This window comes from Marmota monax, unplaced genomic scaffold, assembly GCF_021218885.2.
Source record: "Marmota monax isolate L192 unplaced genomic scaffold, Marmota_monax_Labrador192_F-V1.1 WCK01_AAM20220418_F8-fsc00105, whole genome shotgun sequence".
In the NCBI taxonomy this organism is placed as follows: domain Eukaryota; kingdom Metazoa; phylum Chordata; class Mammalia; order Rodentia; family Sciuridae; genus Marmota; species Marmota monax.
In genome coordinates this window covers 6,517,325-6,538,840 of record NW_026692947.1, presented here as the reverse complement: position 1 = coordinate 6,538,840, position 21,516 = coordinate 6,517,325, and the positions used below count along the sequence as shown (strand labels likewise).

Sequence of the window (21,516 nt, the reverse complement as noted above, 5' to 3'; positions counted from 1 at the left end):
TTATTGTCAGCGGTTCTAACGTTAGCCCAAAGAACTGTGGAAAGTCAAGCTGGACTTCTACCCACTAACACGAGAATGCGTCTAACTTATACCGGGAACGGAGAACCCCCAAATATGTCGATCTCGCGTTTGGATCTTAGCTCTGGCATTGAAAAATATCTGGAAGAGCCCCCTTCAATCTATGAATAGAGTTTATTTCTGGGGGACGTGGTGAGGGGGCATCTTTCACGCTACGGTTTAGAACGTTCGTGAACCAGGTAGTAATGGTGGGAGAACGAGAGTTCGCCCCTGCTGGAAGCAGATGTCCTGCCCTCCCTGCCTGACGGAGTTCCCTAACAGCGGATCATGGACGCTGGTGGGTAACTGCAAATAGTTGGGATCGCTCAGGTTCTACCACAAACAAACGAAAGTGAGGCGACGATCGCCCGTGGTGGCCGAGAGAACGTCCCCCTCCCCCGAAACACACACACACACACACACACACAGATGCATGCGTTTTCTAGTTAACGCGCGATATTGACGTAAGCAGCGAGGGGCCTCGGAGCCCAGCTAATTCAACGTCCTTCCTCCCTTCGGCCTACGTTACGATCCAAAAAAGCCCGATCCCGATTAAAAGTGTCGAGAGGGAAACAAAGTACAACTTTCTTCGGTATTTCTCCCTCACCTAATTCACTTTGGCCCTGGAGAAGTTGGAGCCTGGGAAACTAAACTGGAGTCGGCCCAGATCGAGGTGGAGTGTTTTGGGGGCGGTGAATCCCGCCAGCAAGGAGCAGGGGTTAAGACCGTTACTTACCATTTCTTAGGACGCCAAGCTGGGGCTGGCGGAGCACCGAACTGAAGAGCATCTGGACCTGAAGAACGACTCAGCTGAGGAAAAAGCCGTGAAAATGCCCTCGGGTTCACTCGGAGTCGCAGCTTGCGCCCCTCACACCACCACCCGTTATAGCCTCCAACTCCCGCCACTGTAAGCCCCGGCCGCCAAACTCCGCGCCAAACTGACGTCACGCTCTCTGATTGGCTCCCGCCGCAGCGTCGGGGCGCCTCAGAGTCACTTCCCCCTCCGAATCCCCGCCTCCTTTTCTCCCAGCCGCGGGAACCCAGAGTTCAGGAGCTCCCTGAGCGCCTGCGCGGGGGGCCCGCAGAGGCGCCGGCGAACCGCGGGGTGACCAGGGCGCATGCGTAACACGGCTTGACAGAGCGCGGAGGAAAAATCCGCGAGAAGGCGGCGGGAGAAGATGGCGGTGCTGGGGCAGAGTTTGCAATCTTTCTGACTAGGCTAGTCGAGTAACTATTTGGGTCATGGCGTCAAACTCAACTAAGTCTTTTCTGGCAGATGCTGGATATGGCGAACAGGAATTGGATGCTAACTCTGCTCTTATGGAATTGGACAAAGGTATTCGAAAGAGCGGGCTGCTCGGGGGAAGTGGCGCCACCCTGTGGTGGTAGTTTCCGGAGAGGCAGGGAACGCGCATGCGCAGTGGTTTGCTGGGCGGGGCGCGCTAGTGATTTTGCAGGGGCGAGGATCTATGCTGCTTCGGGAGATTGCGGGACTCGCCTTGCACCATCTAAACAAGTAGGGAACTCTGGTGAAGGGCCTTTTTTGACCACTTGAGGGCGCAGTCCCCCGATTTTCCAAACACTGAAAGTGGCTGGTTTCTAAAAACACTAAATTAAAATTGTGAAATTATTTTTTCGTACGTTTAGTTGAGGCTAGGTCTTCATCGAGAGTGCTGAACAATTTTGCACTGACTTTATAGTGATTTGTTTTCCGTAAATGTAAGCTTTGGATTACAATACGGGTGACATTAGTGCCAAGACCAATTAAAAAGCTTGGCCCTTGCACCTTTCATTACAGACAAGTTCCACGAGTTCACTTTCCTTACAGGGAGGGGCTTGGTGTAGTAGAGGGAGCTTTGGGTTTACTACTGAGCTGAATTCCAATTCTGCTAATTTTGTGATCAGGGACAAGTCACCCAATTTTACCTAGTCTCCGTTTATCATCAGCAAAGCGGGTGCAGTACTACCGAACTGGCAAGAATGATTAAATGAAAAAATGGTATGCAAAAGATGCACTTATTAAATGCTTACAGACGTGCCATCCTTTCTAGATATGGGTATGGAGGCAAGGATGGTAGATACTTATTACTAAAGAATCAAGCATGAATATGAAACCCTTGTTTCAGTGAAGTACATTTTTATTTACTGGTATACACTTAATTCTTAATTACCTATTGCCAGTTTTTAGTGAATTGGACTAGATCTGTCATTAAGTCCACTTATTTTTGTGTGTGTGGTGCTGGGGCTTGAACCCAGAGCCTTGTGCATGCAAGACAAGCACTCTACCAACTGAGCTATATACCCAACTCTATTAAGTTCACTTTGAGCCACATAGTTCTTTGACTTGGGCTTGCCTATTGAATTTTCATGGACTTTTTTGTTTTAACCTGTTAACATTTGTAGAGGATTAGTCTAGGTAGGAGTTTCTCAGACTTTTTAAAAAGCTTTTCACCTCCTTTTGATTACCATAAAAATCTCACAGTACCCCACTGGGATATTCCTTTAGCAGTCACAATGTTTTTACTACATCCCCGTCCATCAAAAGATGTTGAGCTTTTCTTTTCTCACCAAACCTATAGGGTTTTTTCCTCCTGAAATATAAAGTTTTTTTTAAACATGTTTTTAAAATATTAAATCATCTTTTCTTCCCCAAAAGACCTTTTTGTCATTCTGGTCTAGCCAGGATTGTCCATGTAATTAATAGGAGAGTGGTTGTCAAATAGAAATCAGAATGAAGCACTGAAAAAAAGAGAAATTGAGAATTGTTTAATTCCTATAAGTTTGCAGTTGTAATAATAATAATAATAAAAGGTCTTAGTACAACTTTTTCCTAAAGAAAAGTCGAAATAGAAATACTTCATATCTGTGAACCAGCCTAGGTGTCTATCAGCGGATGAATGGATAAAGAAAATGTGGTATTTATATACAATGGAGTTTTATTCATCCATAAAGAAAAATGAAATTATGTCATTTGTAGGCAAATGGATGGAACTTGAGAACATTATATTAAGCAAAATAAGCTACACTTAAAATGCCAAGGGTCACTTTTTTTTCTCTTATACGTAGAAGCTAGAGAGAAAAAAGGAAGAAAATGGTGGAGGGGGGTATCGTGAAAATCAAAGGGAACTCTGTAGAGGGAAAGGGAAAATACTGGGGAATGGTATTGGCCAAATTATTGTGTGTGTGAATGAATATGTAACAACAAATTCTACCATTATGTACAACTATAATACACCAATAAAAATATGGAAAAAAAAGAAATACTTCATATCTGTAAGGTTTAAATGGATGGTTATTGAGTATTGAACTCCAAACCAGGCAGTGCTAGACAAAGAGTAAGTGATCATGTTCAATCCTACCAGCAATGCCCTGGATAAGTATTTCATAGATGAGTTTCAAATTCAGAAAGATAATTTGTATAAGACAAAAAACAAAACTCTTGTTCTTTTTCACATTACTGTACCTTTTAAATTAGATTATAGAAATAACCAGTTTAATCAGAATATTTATAATTTAGTGGTTTAAATACTGAGTCATTTCATCCTTTACCTGTTAAAGAAAGTGTTTCCCCTACCCTTACACACATACCATTGGGCTTCATGCTGGGGATATAGCAGTTAATAAAACAAATCAAAACAAATAAATCCTAACTTCATATAGCTTATGTTCTAGATTGAGGAACATAAGGATATATTATGACAGATAGTAGGACATAATATAAAGGAAAATGAAAAAAGTAAAAGAAAACTAGTATGGGGTTGGAGTTGTTTTCCTATTTTATAAAGGGTAATGAAGAAAGGATTTACTGACCAACTGGAGGAATAAGTGCTAAGGCTATGAGGCAGAAGCCTGCTTTGCATGCTATAGCATAGGAATAGACTGGTGGAAAGAACCAGAGGCTGGTTCGGTTCATGTAAGGCAATGCAAACCATTGAAGACTAGTTTTAATTTTGAGTGAGGAAACTTGAAAATTTTCAGCAGTTGTATGGCATAATCTGACTTAGCTTTGCAAAGGATCCGTATGGCTACGGTGTTGAGAATAAACCAAAGGGAGAGCCATGGACAGAAGTTGGGAGATAGTTGAGGAGGCATTTGTAATAATCCAAGGAAAAGAAAATAGTGACTTGGGTCAGTATGGTCACAGTAAATTGTGTGGAGTGCTGAGATTCTGGATATATTTTGAGGCTCAAGCCAACAAGATTAATTAATGGATTGTGTGAGGATTTAAGAATCAGTAGCCAAGAAGAGGCATTTGATCTGAGCTCTTAGAAGGATGGTTGGCATAGAGAGTAAAAATCATCAGTTTGGATCATGCTAAAATTGAGATGTTGCTTAAAAACATCCAAGTAGAAATATTGATAGGAGTTAGGTATATGACAGGACTCTTGAACTCCATTTTAAAGAAATATTTTGTGGCACTGGTGTACTTAGAAACAAACTTGAGAAATGCTGCTAATGAAGACCTATTATAGGCTGGATGTGGTGGTGCATGCCTGTAATCCCAGCTACTCTGGAGGCAGAGACAAGAATCACAAGTTCCAGGCCAGCCGACCCTGTCTCCAAATAAAAATAAAAGGCCTGGGGATGTTGCTCAGTGATAGAGTGCTTGTACATGCTTGATGTCTCAGTCCCTAGTGCTGCAAAAAGGAAGGAAGGAAGCAAGCAAGCTTGTTGCATATTTATAACCTGTGGCACTTTGTTGTGAGCCTTTTGAGCAAGGATGACAGTAAGCAAGTTGTTTCTGATCTCCATAAGGATGAATGGATGTTATTTTGAAGATGACTCAATTTATTCAAGGTGTAGTGGTAAGACTGGAAAAGAATCATTCATATGATAGTCATTTATTCATTCAAAAAGTATTTACTGTTCACCTGCATTGGTCTGAGCACTACACTTAGACTCAGGGCCATGTTAGTGAACAGGACTGCTTTAAGGAGTTTACATTCAAATGTGAAGAGAGAGAGGGCTACATTAAACATTGCCTCTTTAAATAGGACAAGAAATTGGAATTTGATACCAAGTGCACTGGGAAGATACCGAAAGATAAAAGTGATAGGCATACTTACCAAGCTTCTGTGATTATGATACTTGTATAATCAAATGCGACTTACATTTTTTGACACATTTCATGATATAGAAAATCATACTACACATAAGGAATTATAAAGGATGCATCTCACATATATTAACTAATGTAATTTTTTCCACTAATGTAACTTCTTTAGTCACTCTAAGCATTTTTAGATGGGAAGTTGTCCTGATGATTTTAGAAGATTACACAAGATTGCTTCCACCCTGGGGGAAGAGGAGTCACTTTCTTTCTTTTCTTTTTTTCTTTTTTTGGTACTGGGGATTGAACCAGTGCTAAGGTTAAGTGGTGCTTAACCACTGAGCCACATCCCCAGCCACTACCACCTTTAAAATTTCTTTTTTATTTTGAGACATGGCCCTTGTTAAGTTGCTTAGTGCCTCACTAAGTTGTTGAGGCTGACTTTGAACTTGAGATCCTCCTGGCTCAGCCCCCAGAGCCTCTTGAGATTACAGGTGTGCACCACTGTACCCAGTGAAGAGTCACTGTTAAACGACATCACTCAGACTGGGTGAGGTAAAAGCAATAGGGAGAAGGTAGTGAGTCTCATTCCTTTTCTTGAAGCTGGTGCATAGACAGTGGAGTACTGTGAGGTGCTGGTGAATTTAAAGCTGTATGAAAAGTGTGGTGCTCTGCTTAATGAAAAATTTAATTATGAGACGAGAAATGATATGAATTATGACAACTATCTGTACTCTCTTGATTTCCCCCTTAGATGCCATCACCTCACCCATGTTCCAAAACATCTGAACTCTCAATGTGAAAAAGACCATAGATTGCTGTGATACTGTTCATATTGGCACAGATGTAATTAGGGGTATGGTGAACAATGAGACCTTTTTGTACTTTTCTCCATAATCCCTCCAAAGAGAATGGCCAGGTTTGTCGGGTTTGTACCAGGTGGCTAATTCCATGCCATAACTAATCTAGTCAGGAGTAGACATGTCACTCAAATTTTTTCTCTTGAGATCTCTATAACCAGACTAAACTTAGTCTGTCAGTATAGGTAAGTGGACCTATAAAATCATGTAGAATTGAGTGCAGGACTCTTAGCAATTCAAAGCTGCATAAAAACCAGCATTAGGAAGTACAAATTCTAAAACCTGGTTGGTGCTTCCTTGAATGAGCTCTGAACTAATCAGCAACCCAAGGCCTTTCTTTAGTTCTTACTAAATCTCATAGTCTTACTTTTATGTACGTCTAACATCTGCTATCTTGTAGCTGACAAAGTGAGTTTTTAAATATTTAAATATTAATAAACTAAATTACTATAATTTACTAAAATTATAGTACTATAATAAACTATCATTTTACTATAATAAACTAAAATTAGTTTATTAGGATTCTTAATCACTATTATGTGCCTACTGCACTCAATCTCACCATGTACACATAACAATTTCTGAAAATTTTGGAAAAGAATGCTTATTTTTAATGCATCATTAGTTGAATTGACATTATTTCATTTGTATCTGCTTTTTAAGTATAAATTAAGGCTTTGCTATCATCAGTTTATTAAGCTGTGAATTGTCAGGTTACCTTAAATGTGTGATGCATACTTGTGTTTGTATGTCTGCTTCCTTCCCAACACAAACACCTTTTTTTTTTTTTTTTTAATGACTAGATATTAAGATGGTTCATTTTGAATCATGGCCATCATCATCATCTCTTAGCTAAAGCAAATGTATATGATAGATCCTCCTGAAATATTCTTTATTGGTAATGGTTCATTAGTGGTACTCTGCAGTAAATGTTAGTCATGTTAGTGGTTGCTTAGCATCTTTTGATCATTTCTGTGCTTGAGGAATGTCCTACATCATGAGCCCTGTCTCATCAAGGTGTAAATGAAACTGTCTTCCTGCTTGATCCTTGAAAGAGTGCAGTGTCTGGCCTAGCCTCTGCCAATTGGACACACCTCCTTTGAGCTCTAATTTAGGAGTTATGCAAGAAGAGTTGAAGAGCATACTCACCGGTCCTTGTCCTGACAGCAAGAGTGGCTTCAGTATTCTTAGTGTACAATAGTAGCACTAATGTCTATGATATTCCTAGGTGGTATTGTAGCATCTGGTGTTTCCTAGCAATGCTAGGTGTCCTCATCTAATCAATTTGGCAGTGTGGTATTAATGTTCTTAGAAATTTAGCCTTAAATTTTTGTTTATTAGTCTTGTAATAAACCCATTTTCTACTTATCAGCTAGTTAGCTTTTGTGCAGCTTGCAACTAAGAGCTACTAATACATGCTGTCTAGAAATTTTTGCTGTTTTGAAACTTGATCAGAACTTTAAGATTACCATAATTTGTTATTTTTCCTCAATTTCCTGGAATTTGTCATCCTTCAGAATTTTGCCACTCTGAAATCACTAATTCAAATGTTTTATTCTTTAATTTTAATCTGTCTTTCTACTTGCTTGCTAGAGATGGATTTTAGCATAATGGTTTAGGACCATAAGCTCTGGAAGCAGACTACCAGGATTTGAATCTTAGCCATTTGTTAGCTCTTTTTTAGGAAAGTTTTTTGCCTTTTTCTTCATCTTGAAAATGGGGAAGATAATAGTGCCTAGCTTCTGTGATTATACTGAGATGTTATTACTTGTAAAGTACTTTAGTAGAACATCTGACACAGAATAAGCACTTAGGATACATCATCATCATTATGATTAACTGCTTTTTTTTTGTTGTTGTTGTTGTTTTATTTTTCCCAGTACTAGGGATTAAACCCAGGGCTTCACACATGCTAGGCAAGCACTCTACCACTGAGCTACACCCCCAGCCCTTTTTAATTTTACCTTGAGACAGGGTCTCACTAAATTGTCCAGGCTAGCCTTGAACTTGTAATCCTCTTGTCTCAGCCTCCCAAGTAGCTGGTATTACAGGCAGATGCCACTATGCCCTGCTTTAACTGCTATTTTGACCATTCTCTATTTTCATTCAGACCTCAGTATATTACCTTTCTACTTTCCCTATACCTGTTTTCACCTTTTTATCCAGCATATATTTTGTAGTCTCTGATTAGCTACATTAACTTCCTTACCAGTACTATAAATTTTTACCCAAGGTTCCATTTTACTCATGGGTGTCCAAAAAATAAGCTGGACAAAGTCGTATCATAGGGTATATGGCTACCATCATAAATGATGTCAAACCTAAACTGACCTTCAGCACAGATCTGTAATTCTACTGTTTCTTTGGTCAGTGATATTTCGGGTGGCTTAATTTTTTTTAAAAGCCAGAAATCCTTAGTTTTGTGTGAAATTTCATATTTAAAACTGCTTGCTTATTCATTCACCAGTTGATGAACATTTGGATTGTTTCCAGTTTAGGGTTATTACGAATAAAGCTGCTGTGTATATTTGTATACAGATCATTTTGTGGACATGTTTTCATTTTACGTGGTAAATATCTAGTAGGATTGCTGAGTGTATAGTAAGCGTATGTTTACCTTTATTTAGAAAGGAGCAGAATGTTTTCCTTTTTTTGTTGGTACATTATAGTTGTAAATAACAGTAGGCTTTGTTGTTATATATTTATATATGAACACAATTATGACACTCTAATTTGGCCAGTATCATTCCCAGTGTTTATCCTTTTTCTTTCTTCCTCCTTCCCCTTGTTTCCTCTACTGATCTCCCTTCAATTTTCATGAGATCCTTCCCCCACCAACTTTCTTTTCTTTTTTTCTCTGTAGCTTTCACATATGAAAAAAACATAACGATCATTGGCTTTCCAAGTTTGACTTATTTCACTTAACATAATCTTCTCAAGTTCCATTCATTTTCCTGCAAATACCATAATTTCACTTTTCTTTATGGCAAAGTAAAACTCTATTGTATATATATATACCATTTTTTTCTGTATTTATTCATCCATTGATGGATACCTAGACTGGTTCTGCAGCTTGACTATTGTGAATTGTGCTACTGTAAACATAGGTATCCATGTATCACTATAGTATGCTGACTCTAATTCTTTAGGATAAATGTTGAGGAGTGATATAGCTGGATCAAATGGAAGTTCCATTCTTAGTCTTTTTTTGGTGGGGAGGGTACCAGGGATTGAACTCAGGGACACTTGACCACTGAGCCACATCCCCAGCTCTATTTTTTGTTTAGAGACAGGGTCTCACTTGCTTACCACCTCACTTTTGCTGAGGGTAACTTTGAACTCATGATCTTCCCACCTCAGCCTCCCAAGCCGGTGAGATTACAGGTATGCACCACTGCACCTGGCCCCATTCTTAGTCTTTTGAGGAACTTTCATACTGATTTCTTTAGTACAGTCCCCGCAATGGTGTAAAAGTATTTCTGTTTTTCCACATCCTCTCCAGCATTTATTATTGTTTGTATTCTTCATGGCTGCCATTCTAACTGGAGTGAGATAAAATCTCAGTGTAGTTGCAATTTGTGTTTCCCTAATTGCTAATGACATTGAATATTTTTTCATATATTTGCTGAGGGCCAGATTGTTTTCCAAAGAACTATATAGTTCTGCATTGCCATCAGCAATGTTTAAGAGTTACAATTGTTCCATATCCTCATTAGCATTTGGTATTGTCGTGTTTTTTATTTTATTTTATTTTTTTGCCAGTCCAGTAAGTGCAGAGTGATATCTTCCTGTAGTTTTAAAGTTTCATTTCCTTGATGACTAGTACTGTTCAGCATCTGTTCATGTGTTTTTATATTTGTCATCCATATTTCCTTCTTAATGGAATTTCTCCTCAAATCTTGCTCATTTAAAAATTGGGTTGTCTTTTTATTGAGTTATAACAACTATGAATAAAGTCCTTTATCAGATAACTATCAAATTAATTGTTTTGTAAATATTTTTTTCCAGTTTATGTCTTGTATTTTTCTTTTTTTTCTAGTATCTTTTGAAGAACAGAAATTTTAATTTCAGTGGAATTCAGCTACCACTTTTTAATTTTATGAATCATGCTTTTTGTATTTTAATCTAAGAATTCTTTGCCTAACACAAGCTTGCGAAAATTTCCCCCATTTTCTTCTACAATTTATAATTTTAGATCTTATATTTCAATCTTACATCTTAGATTCATATTTTTAGTTAATTTTTGATTATAGAGCAAGTTAAGGGTTGAGGTTAACTTTTTTTTTTCTTTTGGATATCTAATTTTTTAAGAATCACATGTTAAAAGGGTTATCTTTTCCACATTGAATTATGTTGGCATCCTTGTTAGATCATTGATTGGATTCCTTTCTTCTTTCCTAATATAGTTAATGTCATAAATGTTCCTTGAAGCACTAAATATACCACAAATTGTATTTTCGTTTTCATACAGTTCAAAATACTTTCCTAATTTTCTTTCTGATTTCTTCTTTCATCTGTGGGTTATTTAGATGTGCATTGCTTAATTATCAATTATTTGGGAGGTTTCTAGATACTTTGCTCTTTTAATACTTTTTTAGTTGTTGATAGATCTTTATTTTTTTATTTATTTATACGTGGTACCGAGAATCGAACCCAGAGCCTCACACATACCAGGCAAGTGTGCTACCACTGAGCCACAGTCCCAACCCCAATATTTTACTCTTTTTAATTTAATTCCATTGTGGTCAGAGAACATAAATTCTGTGGTTTAGAAATTTTTTAGCATTTATTTTATGCCCCTGAATAGCCTTAATTTACTACTGACCTTTAAAATTATTTTTCTTTTTCATTATTATGTATCTAAAAGTATCAATTTATCAAATTACTAATTTATGTACTATTTTTAAATGAGAAATGAATTATGGTTGTACTTTATGTAATTGTTAAGAATGATTGTTACCTTACTGTGTAATAAGTTGGTGTCTGCTTTTTTTGACTTGCAGACACAAATTTTTAAGTTGTGCTCTCCTCTCATGTTTTTGATAGGTCTAAGATCTGGCAAACTTGGTGAACAGTGTGAAGCAGTTGTCCGCTTTCCCAGGCTTTTTCAGAAGTATCCATTTCCTATTCTCATCAATTCTGCATTCCTAAAGTTAGCTGATGTTTTTAGAGTTGGGTAAGTCTTTTAAAAGCCTCACTATTCTAAAGCATGTATTGTTCATATTTCTTTGTTTTGTGTTATGGTTTTCTTTTTTCCCTTTGGGACTTCTACATGGTTACTTACCATTTTAGTGGAGCATATTGCAGTGTGCACTACACCTTGGTATGAGATTTAATGACACTTAGCAAAAATGAAGAATATGATTCAGAGAGTATTTACTTCTTTAGGGCATAGCTATGTTTATGCTTGGTATCCTCTTGAAGTACAGACTTCAGGTAACCCTTTCAATGGTGAAACAGATAATGATAAGCTGGAAAAACATTTGCCTGTTGCTAAAATTTAATATCTTTAATGTTGCTTTAATCCCAGATATTACTTTCCTAAAGTGATTCAATTATATTATCTCTGGTTTTCCTAGAAACAATTTTCTGAGGCTATGTGTTCTTAAAGTTACCCAACAAAGTGAGAAGCATTTGGAGAAGATCCTAAATGTGGATGAATTTGTGAAGAGAATTTTCTCTGTGATTCATAGTAATGATCCTGTAGCAAGAGCCATCACACTCCGGTATGCTGTTCAATAATCATTCATCCTAAGACTAAGCTGTAACTAAAGGCAATGTACTTACTTGTTTCATTTTAAATATTAGAGATTTATTTTGGGTTTTGACTAAGACTCAGTGCAAAAATGTGGTAATATCCTAATCTGAAATTCTTTTCAATTAACATCTCTATTACTGTGTTGGTGGTAAATTGTTGCCTAACTTGTATTTGAAACATTCCTCTATGTAGGTGGGAGTTCTGATCAAGTAACTTGGTGAATTTCAATATAGCTTAGCCTCAGTTCCTTTTGAACTTTTGCCTTCTTGACTTTGTTTTCTGTCCGTTTTCTACATTCATCCTGGTTATGTGCTCATTTTTGCATGTGATAGTTTATGTTAGAATTTCTTGGAGAACACTGGATAAACCACTGTAGTTTCTTTAGTCTTTCCTTTTCTTTCTTGGCACTTTTATTTTAAATTTTTATTTTGTTCAAATTTCCTTTTGTAAGCTTCATATCCTATGTGAACCATAATTTTTTATATGTATAATTTTAGGGGATTTTTTTGAAATTTATTTTCATAAATTATAATTTTTATTTCTGACTCTCCCTGCCCAGACAATCCTCTTTTTGATCAGGAGGTCCAAGATGTCACTTCTGCCTGAGTTTACTTTTTTCCACTTCAAGCATCAATTCTTTTTGTTCATAATTAAGTGCTTTTGTTATTCCTTTTCTTTTGAGAGATTAAATTGAAAAATACATGGTTTTAAAGTCAGTTAATAAGTTGGTGAAGATGTATATGGATGATCATAGTGTTATTTTACAATGATAAATTGGGGGGAATCATGCTAACAATATGAGAACAGTTAATTTACATCAATTTCAAAGAATGACATGTCTGTATGTACTAATATACAGAGATACTAAGTTTAAAAAATGATCAGATAATTTACATTTTTACTAATTTTAGTCAGTTAATACTAATGTGTGTATTTGTTTGACTCAGTGAAAATATGGAGGAACATATCCTGTTAAAAGTGATGATTTTGGGCAGGATCATTGGGTTGTGGATTATAATAGACTTTGTATGATTTTATAAGGTTTGAATTCTTTTTTTTTTTACAAGTATGGTTTTTTTAATCCGAGGATAATAAAGAAGAAGAATAGAATTTAAGGAATAGATAAATTTTACAAATAATTAGAGCTAGTATGAATATTTTGAAAAAAAGTAGCTTAATGTTTGAATATTCCATTCATTTTGCGTTCTTCCCCTTCTCTTAGGTAGCAGTTGAGCCTTGCCTCAGTTCTTCTGTAAGGACTGCTCTAATTGATAAAACCAGTAATTTCTAGAAAGTTCTCAAAAAGAAAGTTCAGTTTCAAGGAGAAAAGTCATATCAATTTTATTACATAGTAATAAAATATATGGTGATCTTTTCTGGTAAAAAAAATTATCTTTTTTTTTTTTTTAATGAAAATTTGCCTACAGTGTAAAGCACAAATTTTACATGTATATTTACTGATTATGACAATTGCCTCATGTATCCCCAACCCTTTTGAAAATACTGAATTTACCATCACTCTAGAAATCTCTGTGTACCCCTTCTGAGCTGGTCCCCACAATCACCTCCCAGAAGCAACTACTCATTTGACTTTTTGCTATCATAGACTAGTAGTTTTTGTGTTTTCAAACTTTATGTGGATGGACTCAGGCAATAGGAATCCTTTTGTGTGAGACTTCTTTGACGCAACATAGTGTTTTTGAGATTAACCCATGTATATCAATAACCATTTTTTAATGGTGAGTAGTTTTCTATTGTATCACTATAACAATTTATTTATCTATTTTCTTAACAACAAACACATTTATTTTCAGTTTGTTGCTATTAAAAATAAAGCTGCTATGAACATTCTTCTTGTATGAGATCTTTTGTGAACATGCTTTATTTTCTGGTGGGTGTATACCTCTGAGTAAAATCACTGGATCATTCATAATGTATATTTAGTTTTATAAGAAATTGCTAGACTTTTTTCTGGTGTTCTTGCCATTTTATATCTCCCCCAACAATGTATGAGAGTTCTGCCTGCTTCACACCTTGCCAAAACTTTTGATGTTAGCTTTTTAAAAGTTTTAGTCGTTCTAATGGATGTATAGTGGCTTTGACTTGAGTTTTCTTGGCAGTAATGATGTTAAGTACTTTTTCATGTACCTTTTGGCAGCTTATATCTTTTTTTTTTTTTTTTTGGATAGTGGGGGATTGAACCCAGACAAGCTTAACCACTGAGCCACATCAAAATACACAAAATAATATTTATTTAGAGACAGGGTCTCATTGAGTTGCTTAGGGCCTTGCTAAGTTTCTGAGGTACCTTTGAACTCACGATCCTCCTGCCTCATTCTCCCAAGATGCTGAGATTATAGGCATGCGCCACCATGCCCAGCTCATATCTTCTTAAAAAGTGTCTTTTGCCCATCTTATGTTATTTATCTTTTTATTATAAAGTTATGTGAGTTTCTTATATATGCTAGTACCAATAATTTTTCAGATATATGTTTTAGGCATTACATACAAAGCAGAGAAATACTTCTTTTAGGACCTGAAATCCAGGAACAGAATTACTTTCAGTGTTATGTTTTAATATAGAAGTTGTAAATCAGCATCATGTCCCTTATGTTTTTGTATTTACAAGTTAAATAGTATATGTTTCAGAATATATACATATATATTTTTATATATATATATATATATACATCCATACATATACATACATACACACATACATACATACATATGTGTGTATGTATGCAGACAATTTCAAACTGTGACTATGTGAAAGCCTCCCCAGATGTTGGCAATGATAAACCAATTAACTTAGCCATACGTGTGCTTACCACAGTTAACTACCATACATATTCAGTGTATACAATGCAGTTCTCGGAATGTTCTTCTTTTAAAAGGAGGGGGCATAATTTGTTGCTTTTATAATTTTCAAAAGATAATGTGTTTTTCGCCAGGCATGGTGGTGGACACCTGTAATCCCAGCGGCTCAGGAGGCTGAGGCAGGAGGATCTCAAATTCAAAGTCAGCTTCAGCAAAAATGAGGCGCTAAGCAACTCAGTGAGACCCTGTCTCTAAATAAAATACAAAATAGGGCTGGGGATGTGACTCAATGGTCAAGTGCCCCTGAGTTCAATCCCCAGTACCTGCCCCCCACCCCCCAAAAAAAAGGAAGAAAGGAAAAAAAAAGATAATGGGGAACAGTGGACTAGTCAGCTAAAAAGAAGTATGGCTATTCTGTTTAGAGAGATTTGTTCTAGTTCTAATTCACATTCCAATGAACTGATATGAAGTAAATTACTTTTGTTGATGTAAAATGAAAAAAATCCACCTTAAGTTATTTCCTGTATGATAAAATGAAGAAATATGCCAAAAGACATTTAGAAATCTCCATAGAATTGAAAAAAAAAAATCTGGCTATTAAGATGGATCTTTCAAAAGGATTTGGGCATGTAAGCGAGTGTATTTGACTACAGTTTATGTTGTATAAAGAAGATATGGTACAGAATGGATCTTAATATTGATAAAACCTGGCTAAAAGTTTGTTACTATGTAATAAAATATATGGTGATCTTTTCTGGTAAAAAAATATATTACATTGGTAGCCTTTTCTGTTTTTTGTGTTTTTTTTTTAATGTGCAATTTCAAAACTTTTTGTTGAAGTTGATTTATAAATTACAAATTTAGTTCATTTGTATTTATTTTATAAGAACTCAACTACTTACTTCTAATCAGTTATAGCTCCATAAAATCATTAGGTGAAGACATGTTAAGTTGGAAATTAACTTTATTATTCACTTAGGATGTTAATTTTAGGAAGGTTGTTATTATAGGAACATTGTAGGTTCTGTTTATTTCATTGTTTTGCAGTTTTCTAAAATCCATAGCTTTCTGCCAAAAGGATTTTTCAGGCTTTATTTTCTGTAGTTTATATTGCAAACAATGGATTTTTTCTTTTTCAAATCTATGATTTTATTATAATTATTTATTATATAAAATGAATTGTGTTTTCTAGAAGTTAACTTCCTCACTGTTGCTGATTCTGGTATGAGCTCTAGGGGGCATCCTCTACCTCTGTTCTCTTGATACTGAAGACAGATTTGAAAATCACGATACCATTATTTATTGATGTGAGAGAAAAAGTCTTGGAAGTTTTACTGATTTACTTTGTGAATCTGCTTAATAGTAAAAATGTTATATTCTTAATGCTTTGCTAAAATGTACTTCATTCAACCCTGGAAAATTGATATTTTAATGCTTTAGTAATTTAAAAAGTTTCTTTTTTGGGCCCTATTTGGTACCTTGGATGTATTTCAAGATGATTTTTTGAAACTTTTTGTGTTAGGTAAGCCATTTTGATAGCTCTGGCATATTAAAGTATGTAAAAGTGTTTAGAATTCCACTCATTGCTTGATTCCTGAAGTTAAGCTTTATACACCTGAAATGGAATGGCCTACAAACTTTAGTTCTGATAATCTAGCTTGCTTTGCTTCTTCCTTTCCTGACCTTGAATTTATTCAGTTCTTGGGTTTCTCTATTACTGCAGGATGTTGGGAAGTCTGGCATCAATAATTCCTGAAAGGAAGAATGCTCATCATAGTATTCGTCAGAGTTTGGATTCACATGATAATGTAGAAGTTGAAGCTGCTGTTTTTGCTGCTGCAAACTTCTCTGCACAGTCAAAGTAAGCACAGGCAATTGTAGTAATTTGGCTTCCCAAGATTTTTTTGAAGGAATAACTGGTTATTGTATATATAAACATTATGGGTTACAAAAAGTATAAATCACAGGGTGTTTTTTCCAAGAGGATTTACAACATGTCGGGGAAACAGGACTTATAGAAAGCTTAAATTCAGATGTTGGTTTCCAGAGGACAAGATCAGCATAGAGTGATTTAGGAAGGTTTCATGGGGTAGCGCAGATTTGTCCACTGAAGAATCTTCTGCACACCCACTCAAGGTACTAAATTGCTATTTTATTACTATTTCCTTGTCAAACTATGTATATACAGCCATGTACAGTTAGACAGAGACAGTAATTTGAATTAAACCCAACTTAATCTTTTCAGAATATTATATTAGAGAAGATTTTTTTAGCTGAGATGTTAACTATGATCTGACTTGTATGCTTACCTCTGTAAAAAGTAATATCCCCTTGGCCCACATCAAAATTAGCATTGCTTTCTGGAGACCATTCTGGCAATATGTATGAAAACCTTAAAAATATATATCCCTTTAACCCAGAAAATCCACTTCTAAGGAGTCAGCAGTGCATACTAGCATTTGCTGCTAAGAATGACAGTTTTAATGTTAACTTGTAACAATAAATATTTGTATTTATGGAATAGAAAAAGGGTTCAAAGGATATATATATATATCAAAATGTTGTCTCTGGATGATAAGATGGCATAATTATTCTAAGTTTCTTTACATCTTGCCATGAACTAGCTTTAGTTTTATAATCAGGCAAATAATAAATAGCAATTTCAATAAAGTCTGTTAAATTTGATAAAACTTGACATAATCACCAACTTTCTTCCAGTTTTAATTATATATGCATAATTTTCTCTTCAGCTGATTTTATCAAATCTCAAAGAATTCTGTGATTACTCATTGGAAGAGAAGAGTATAGAAAGCATATGATTTTTAATTTCACAGCTCAAAATTAATAAATACAGTAGAATTGAAGAGAAATAATTGAATATAGTTTCTATTTATGCTTTAAAAATTTTTTTTTGTAGTTGTAGATGGACAGAATGCCTTTATTTTATTTGTTTGTTTTACTGTTGTGCTGAAGATCAAATCCAGTACTTCACACATGTGAGACAAGTGATCTGCTGCTGAGCTACAGCCCCAGCCCCTCCTATTTATGCTTTTGAAAATAGGAAGTTTTTTCTTACTGGGTTATCGATATTGAGAGAACTGTCGGAAATTTTTTATTGAATAGGAGTTAAGCTGTGAATAGTTATCATCTGATTACCTCTATCAAAGTGTGCTTTGTAATCTGTTAGGTTAATTATATATGTCCAGTGCTTCCAAAAATAGTTTTCTAAATTTAACTTCTAATTTTGGATGAATTTATAATTCAGTGGTTAAATTTTATGGATGAAAATCATTTGTAGTTCAGTTTTTCCTCTTGTTTTATCAAAAGCTAATTTTATTTCAGCTATAGGATTTCTGATTTCTCTTGAGCAGTGTTTAAGACTAACATAGAAAAAAACAAAAATTCTTCACTTATGGAATTGATGACCAGAAAGCACATAAATTAGCAGTTTGTATAGGAAGTGTTTTAATATACCATGCTTCAGTGTTATATGCTTGTATTTGAGATATTTTAAAAATACCAAATTGGTCCAGTAGGAAAACCTGAAGGACTTATCCAAATATATCAGTATAAAATTAATGAAATACATATTTTTGATATCAGCGTTTACCTCTTGCCCCGTGACTGGCTTGAGATCACATGTCTTTACTAACATTGATGGATTTCTGACTTAGTATTTCTCTCAATTTTGGATCTTAGGGTAACTGGCTAAATCAAACCTTAAGAATTAATTTAATAATCCTATTCAAAAGGTTAAAGTTTTGTATTTTTAAAGAGCCAATCTTTGGGTCACTGAGCGGGAGTTGACAGGCTCCAAATGCCTTTAGGAGCCAGTGAGCATTGTCAGTAAGAGAGGTGTCCTCTAGGGGTGAATGTGCTGAACTGAAGAGCATTGGCTCCATATGAAAGGGACTATTGTCCCTGGACACTAGCCAGTTGTTACTAGTAGGGGAAAGTGCTCAGTGCTGTCATGTCTGATTTTGAGGGAGAAAGGAGGATGAAGTGGGGAGTGTGTAACTGGAATATCAGATTATTTTATTTAATACCATTATCTTTAAGTTATCTTGTTTATTCAGAATTAAAAATTATTATTGGATCAAAAAAAAAAAATCCATAGGTTTTTAGTTTGTAGTTTGTTGGCCCTAAAGGCTTATAACAGATTTTTAAATTTTGAAGTTAAAAGAGTTTTTATATAGATAATGAGGAAATATTTAGCTTTAGTTAGGGATAGCAGGGGAAGCCTCTCTAAAGAGGTAACATGAGCTGAAACTGAGAAAGAGGAGGCACCTATGCAGAAATCTAAACAATTCAGAAGGATTAACAGCGCAGGAGCTCTCAGAAATAGGAACTAGTCGTCTATATGTACGTAATATATACCACTTGCCTTCTACCCTTAAAGACATTCATATCTTACTTTTTCTTATGCAAGTGTGGGACTGATACCTTAGAGCAGTAGTTTTCAAACTAGTTGTTATCAGAATCCCTTTATACTCGTAAAGCCTTACTGAGGTCCACAAAGAACTTTTGTTTATATATTTTATATATTAAACTATATTTAATATATCAAAATTTTTAATGGATAAATTTGAAAACTATGTACTTATTTTTTAAAATAACAAATCCATAATTTATTAACATAAGAATATCTTTTTAAATATTTTTTTAGAAGTAGTTGGACACAATACTTTTATTTTGTTTATTTATTTTTATGTGGTGCTGAGGATTGAACTCGAGCCCTCACATGTGCTAAAGGAGAGCTCTACCACTGAGACACAATCCCAGTCCCAACATAAGAATATCTTTGTGAGAATAATTATTTTCCAAAACAAAAACCAGTTTGTGAGAAGAATGGCATTGTCTACCATTGTTGCAAAACTCTTTAATGTATGGCTTGATTCTCACATCAACTTTTGTATTCACCATATCTGTAGTAACATGTTTTTTTGATTATCAAGTATATGAAGAAAACCCAGTCTGACACAGATTCGTAGTATGAAAAGGGAGGAGTATTTTTAAAGGCTATCTAGGTAAATGAATAATTGAAAAACTTACATGTTGGTCTTTTGGAAAATATTGGTTCAGTGTTTTATATGGATATCCAAATGTTGATTTATTCCATTGTGTAATAATATCAAAGGATCATATTTGTTAATATCACCACCAGTTTCATCAGGAAAGGCTTTCACTGTGACAAGTATTAAGCTTTCAAACTGTGACTAGAACAAATTTTCTAGAATTCTATAACTCCATAAAAAGTTAAGTTTTTATATCAAAAATCTTAATGGATAAATTTGAAAACACTTATTATAATTAATTTTAAAAACTTTGTTACTTGCCTCAAGGTTACAAACTTACTATATTCATATTTCAAGAATCTGTCTGTCAAATAGCCAAGTCTGAATAACCATGGTATTACGCGTGAAAAAACAACCAGTTTATGTCATAACCCAATTATACTGGCACTTTCTGTGAAATACATCACTGTTTACTGTAAGTGTGTTTTCCAGTTTGCTGAAAACTGTTAAAAAGACATGTACCCAGTGGTTGAGATTTAGTAAAGTTAGTAATTTTCAGTGTTTTACTAAGAACATGAAGTACAAATGGCTTTTTTTTTTTTTTTTCATTTTTTTATGTGAGTGTACAATAGTGAAGAATATAGTGATTGTTAATACAGTTTGGGGCCTGCTTTGAGAGAGTTTTCACTCCTCATTGTTTTTGTACCATAGGTGAAAATGCCAATATTGTTATTTCAGAATACACCATGAGATTAAAAAAAAATTTCTTCACAAACAGTATTTCTTGTCAAGAATTTACATAAGAGAAGATACTCTATGATTGGGTGGCACTGATACAGTTACAAGCACAATAAAACATCTGGCCACAGTAATATGAAGGCAAAAATAAAATTCTGTAGATGAGCTACTAATTTATATATGCAGCCAAATCTCTAACAAGTTACTTTTTTTTAATATGGTAGTGGGGATTGAACCCAGGGCCTTGTACATACAAGACAAGCACTCTACCAACTGAGCTATATCCCCAGCCCCAACAAAGTTACTCTTGTTGGAAAGTGTTGGTGCCTTGATTTCTTTCACTGACTTCAGCAGGCATTCAGTATTATCAGTTGCACAAGTCTCACCTAGTGTGTGTTCTTCTCTAGCCTAACTTAGTTGTCATTTATTTCTAGGTTGAAAAGCTATAAACAGCAGTTTATTTCTTTGAAAGAGCACAACATGCCTGTAGTTAAAATACTTAGTCCTATTTACATTCTAAGTTTTTAGTCTCTTCAAAATCAAGCCATGTTTCTTCCTTATTTATAGTTTTGCTATTTCATTAAAATAAATTCCTCCCTTCTGAGTTAGAGAACTCTCTGATAACAGTCAGGTTCATCTTTTCCGGCATCTCAAATTTCATATAGTACAGCTATGGGCTGAGAAAGCTATTCTTATCTCTGTTTTTCAAACTAATAATTACCCCTAAGTATAAGAAAAATTACTTGCAGATAAACTTTCTTTTATTTTAAAATAAAATATTGTTAAAGTCTAAAACAAAGTAGTTGTATATAGAATTTTAGAAAAATATAATTTTTGCTGCAAAGCAAGACAGAGTATATTGATATGTTTCTGCATAAACACAAGGAAAACATCAGGACTTCAAAATAATGATTTATTGGTTGATAATAAGTTTTAAAAGATTATAATAGATATAATCTAAGATAAGTACTTAGAATAAGTAAGAGCAAACTGAGTTATTCTCATATTTATACATTAAGTCTAAAACTTTAGAAATTTCTAGGGGCCTATAGCTCAGTGATAGAGTGCACAAGGTCTTAGGTTGAATCCCTAGCACTCTGAAAAAAAGGAGAAATTTCTAGAAGACACAATAATACAAAGCACACATATTAGCTATTGAGAGATGATGTCATCCTGTATCATGTAGCCTGTGGAAAATTCTGCTATTCAGTTGTAAGA

General features: G+C 35.0%; 2 protein-coding genes across 2 annotated transcripts in view; one reads left to right on the top strand and one right to left on the bottom strand.

The window, feature by feature from the left end:
* Dtl (denticleless E3 ubiquitin protein ligase homolog) overlaps positions 1 to 955 on the bottom strand; it is a 61,991-nt gene extending 61,036 nt beyond the window's left edge. The window contains exon 1 of the mRNA XM_046452266.2: positions 794 to 955. Coding sequence (XP_046308222.1) covers positions 794 to 845 — 52 coding nt within the window. The 5' untranslated portion in view covers positions 846 to 955. The remainder of the gene's footprint in view (positions 1 to 793) is intronic.
* A 223-nt stretch (positions 956 to 1,178) lies between these two features.
* The window catches only part of Ints7 (integrator complex subunit 7), a 70,404-nt gene continuing 50,066 nt past the window's right edge, over positions 1,179 to 21,516 (top strand). Inside the window, exons 1-4 of the mRNA XM_046452261.2 lie at positions 1,179 to 1,393; positions 11,014 to 11,143; positions 11,547 to 11,693; positions 16,269 to 16,406. Of these exons, the coding sequence (XP_046308217.1) occupies positions 1,300 to 1,393; positions 11,014 to 11,143; positions 11,547 to 11,693; positions 16,269 to 16,406 (509 nt within the window). The 5' untranslated portion in view covers positions 1,179 to 1,299. The remainder of the gene's footprint in view (positions 1,394 to 11,013; positions 11,144 to 11,546; positions 11,694 to 16,268; positions 16,407 to 21,516) is intronic.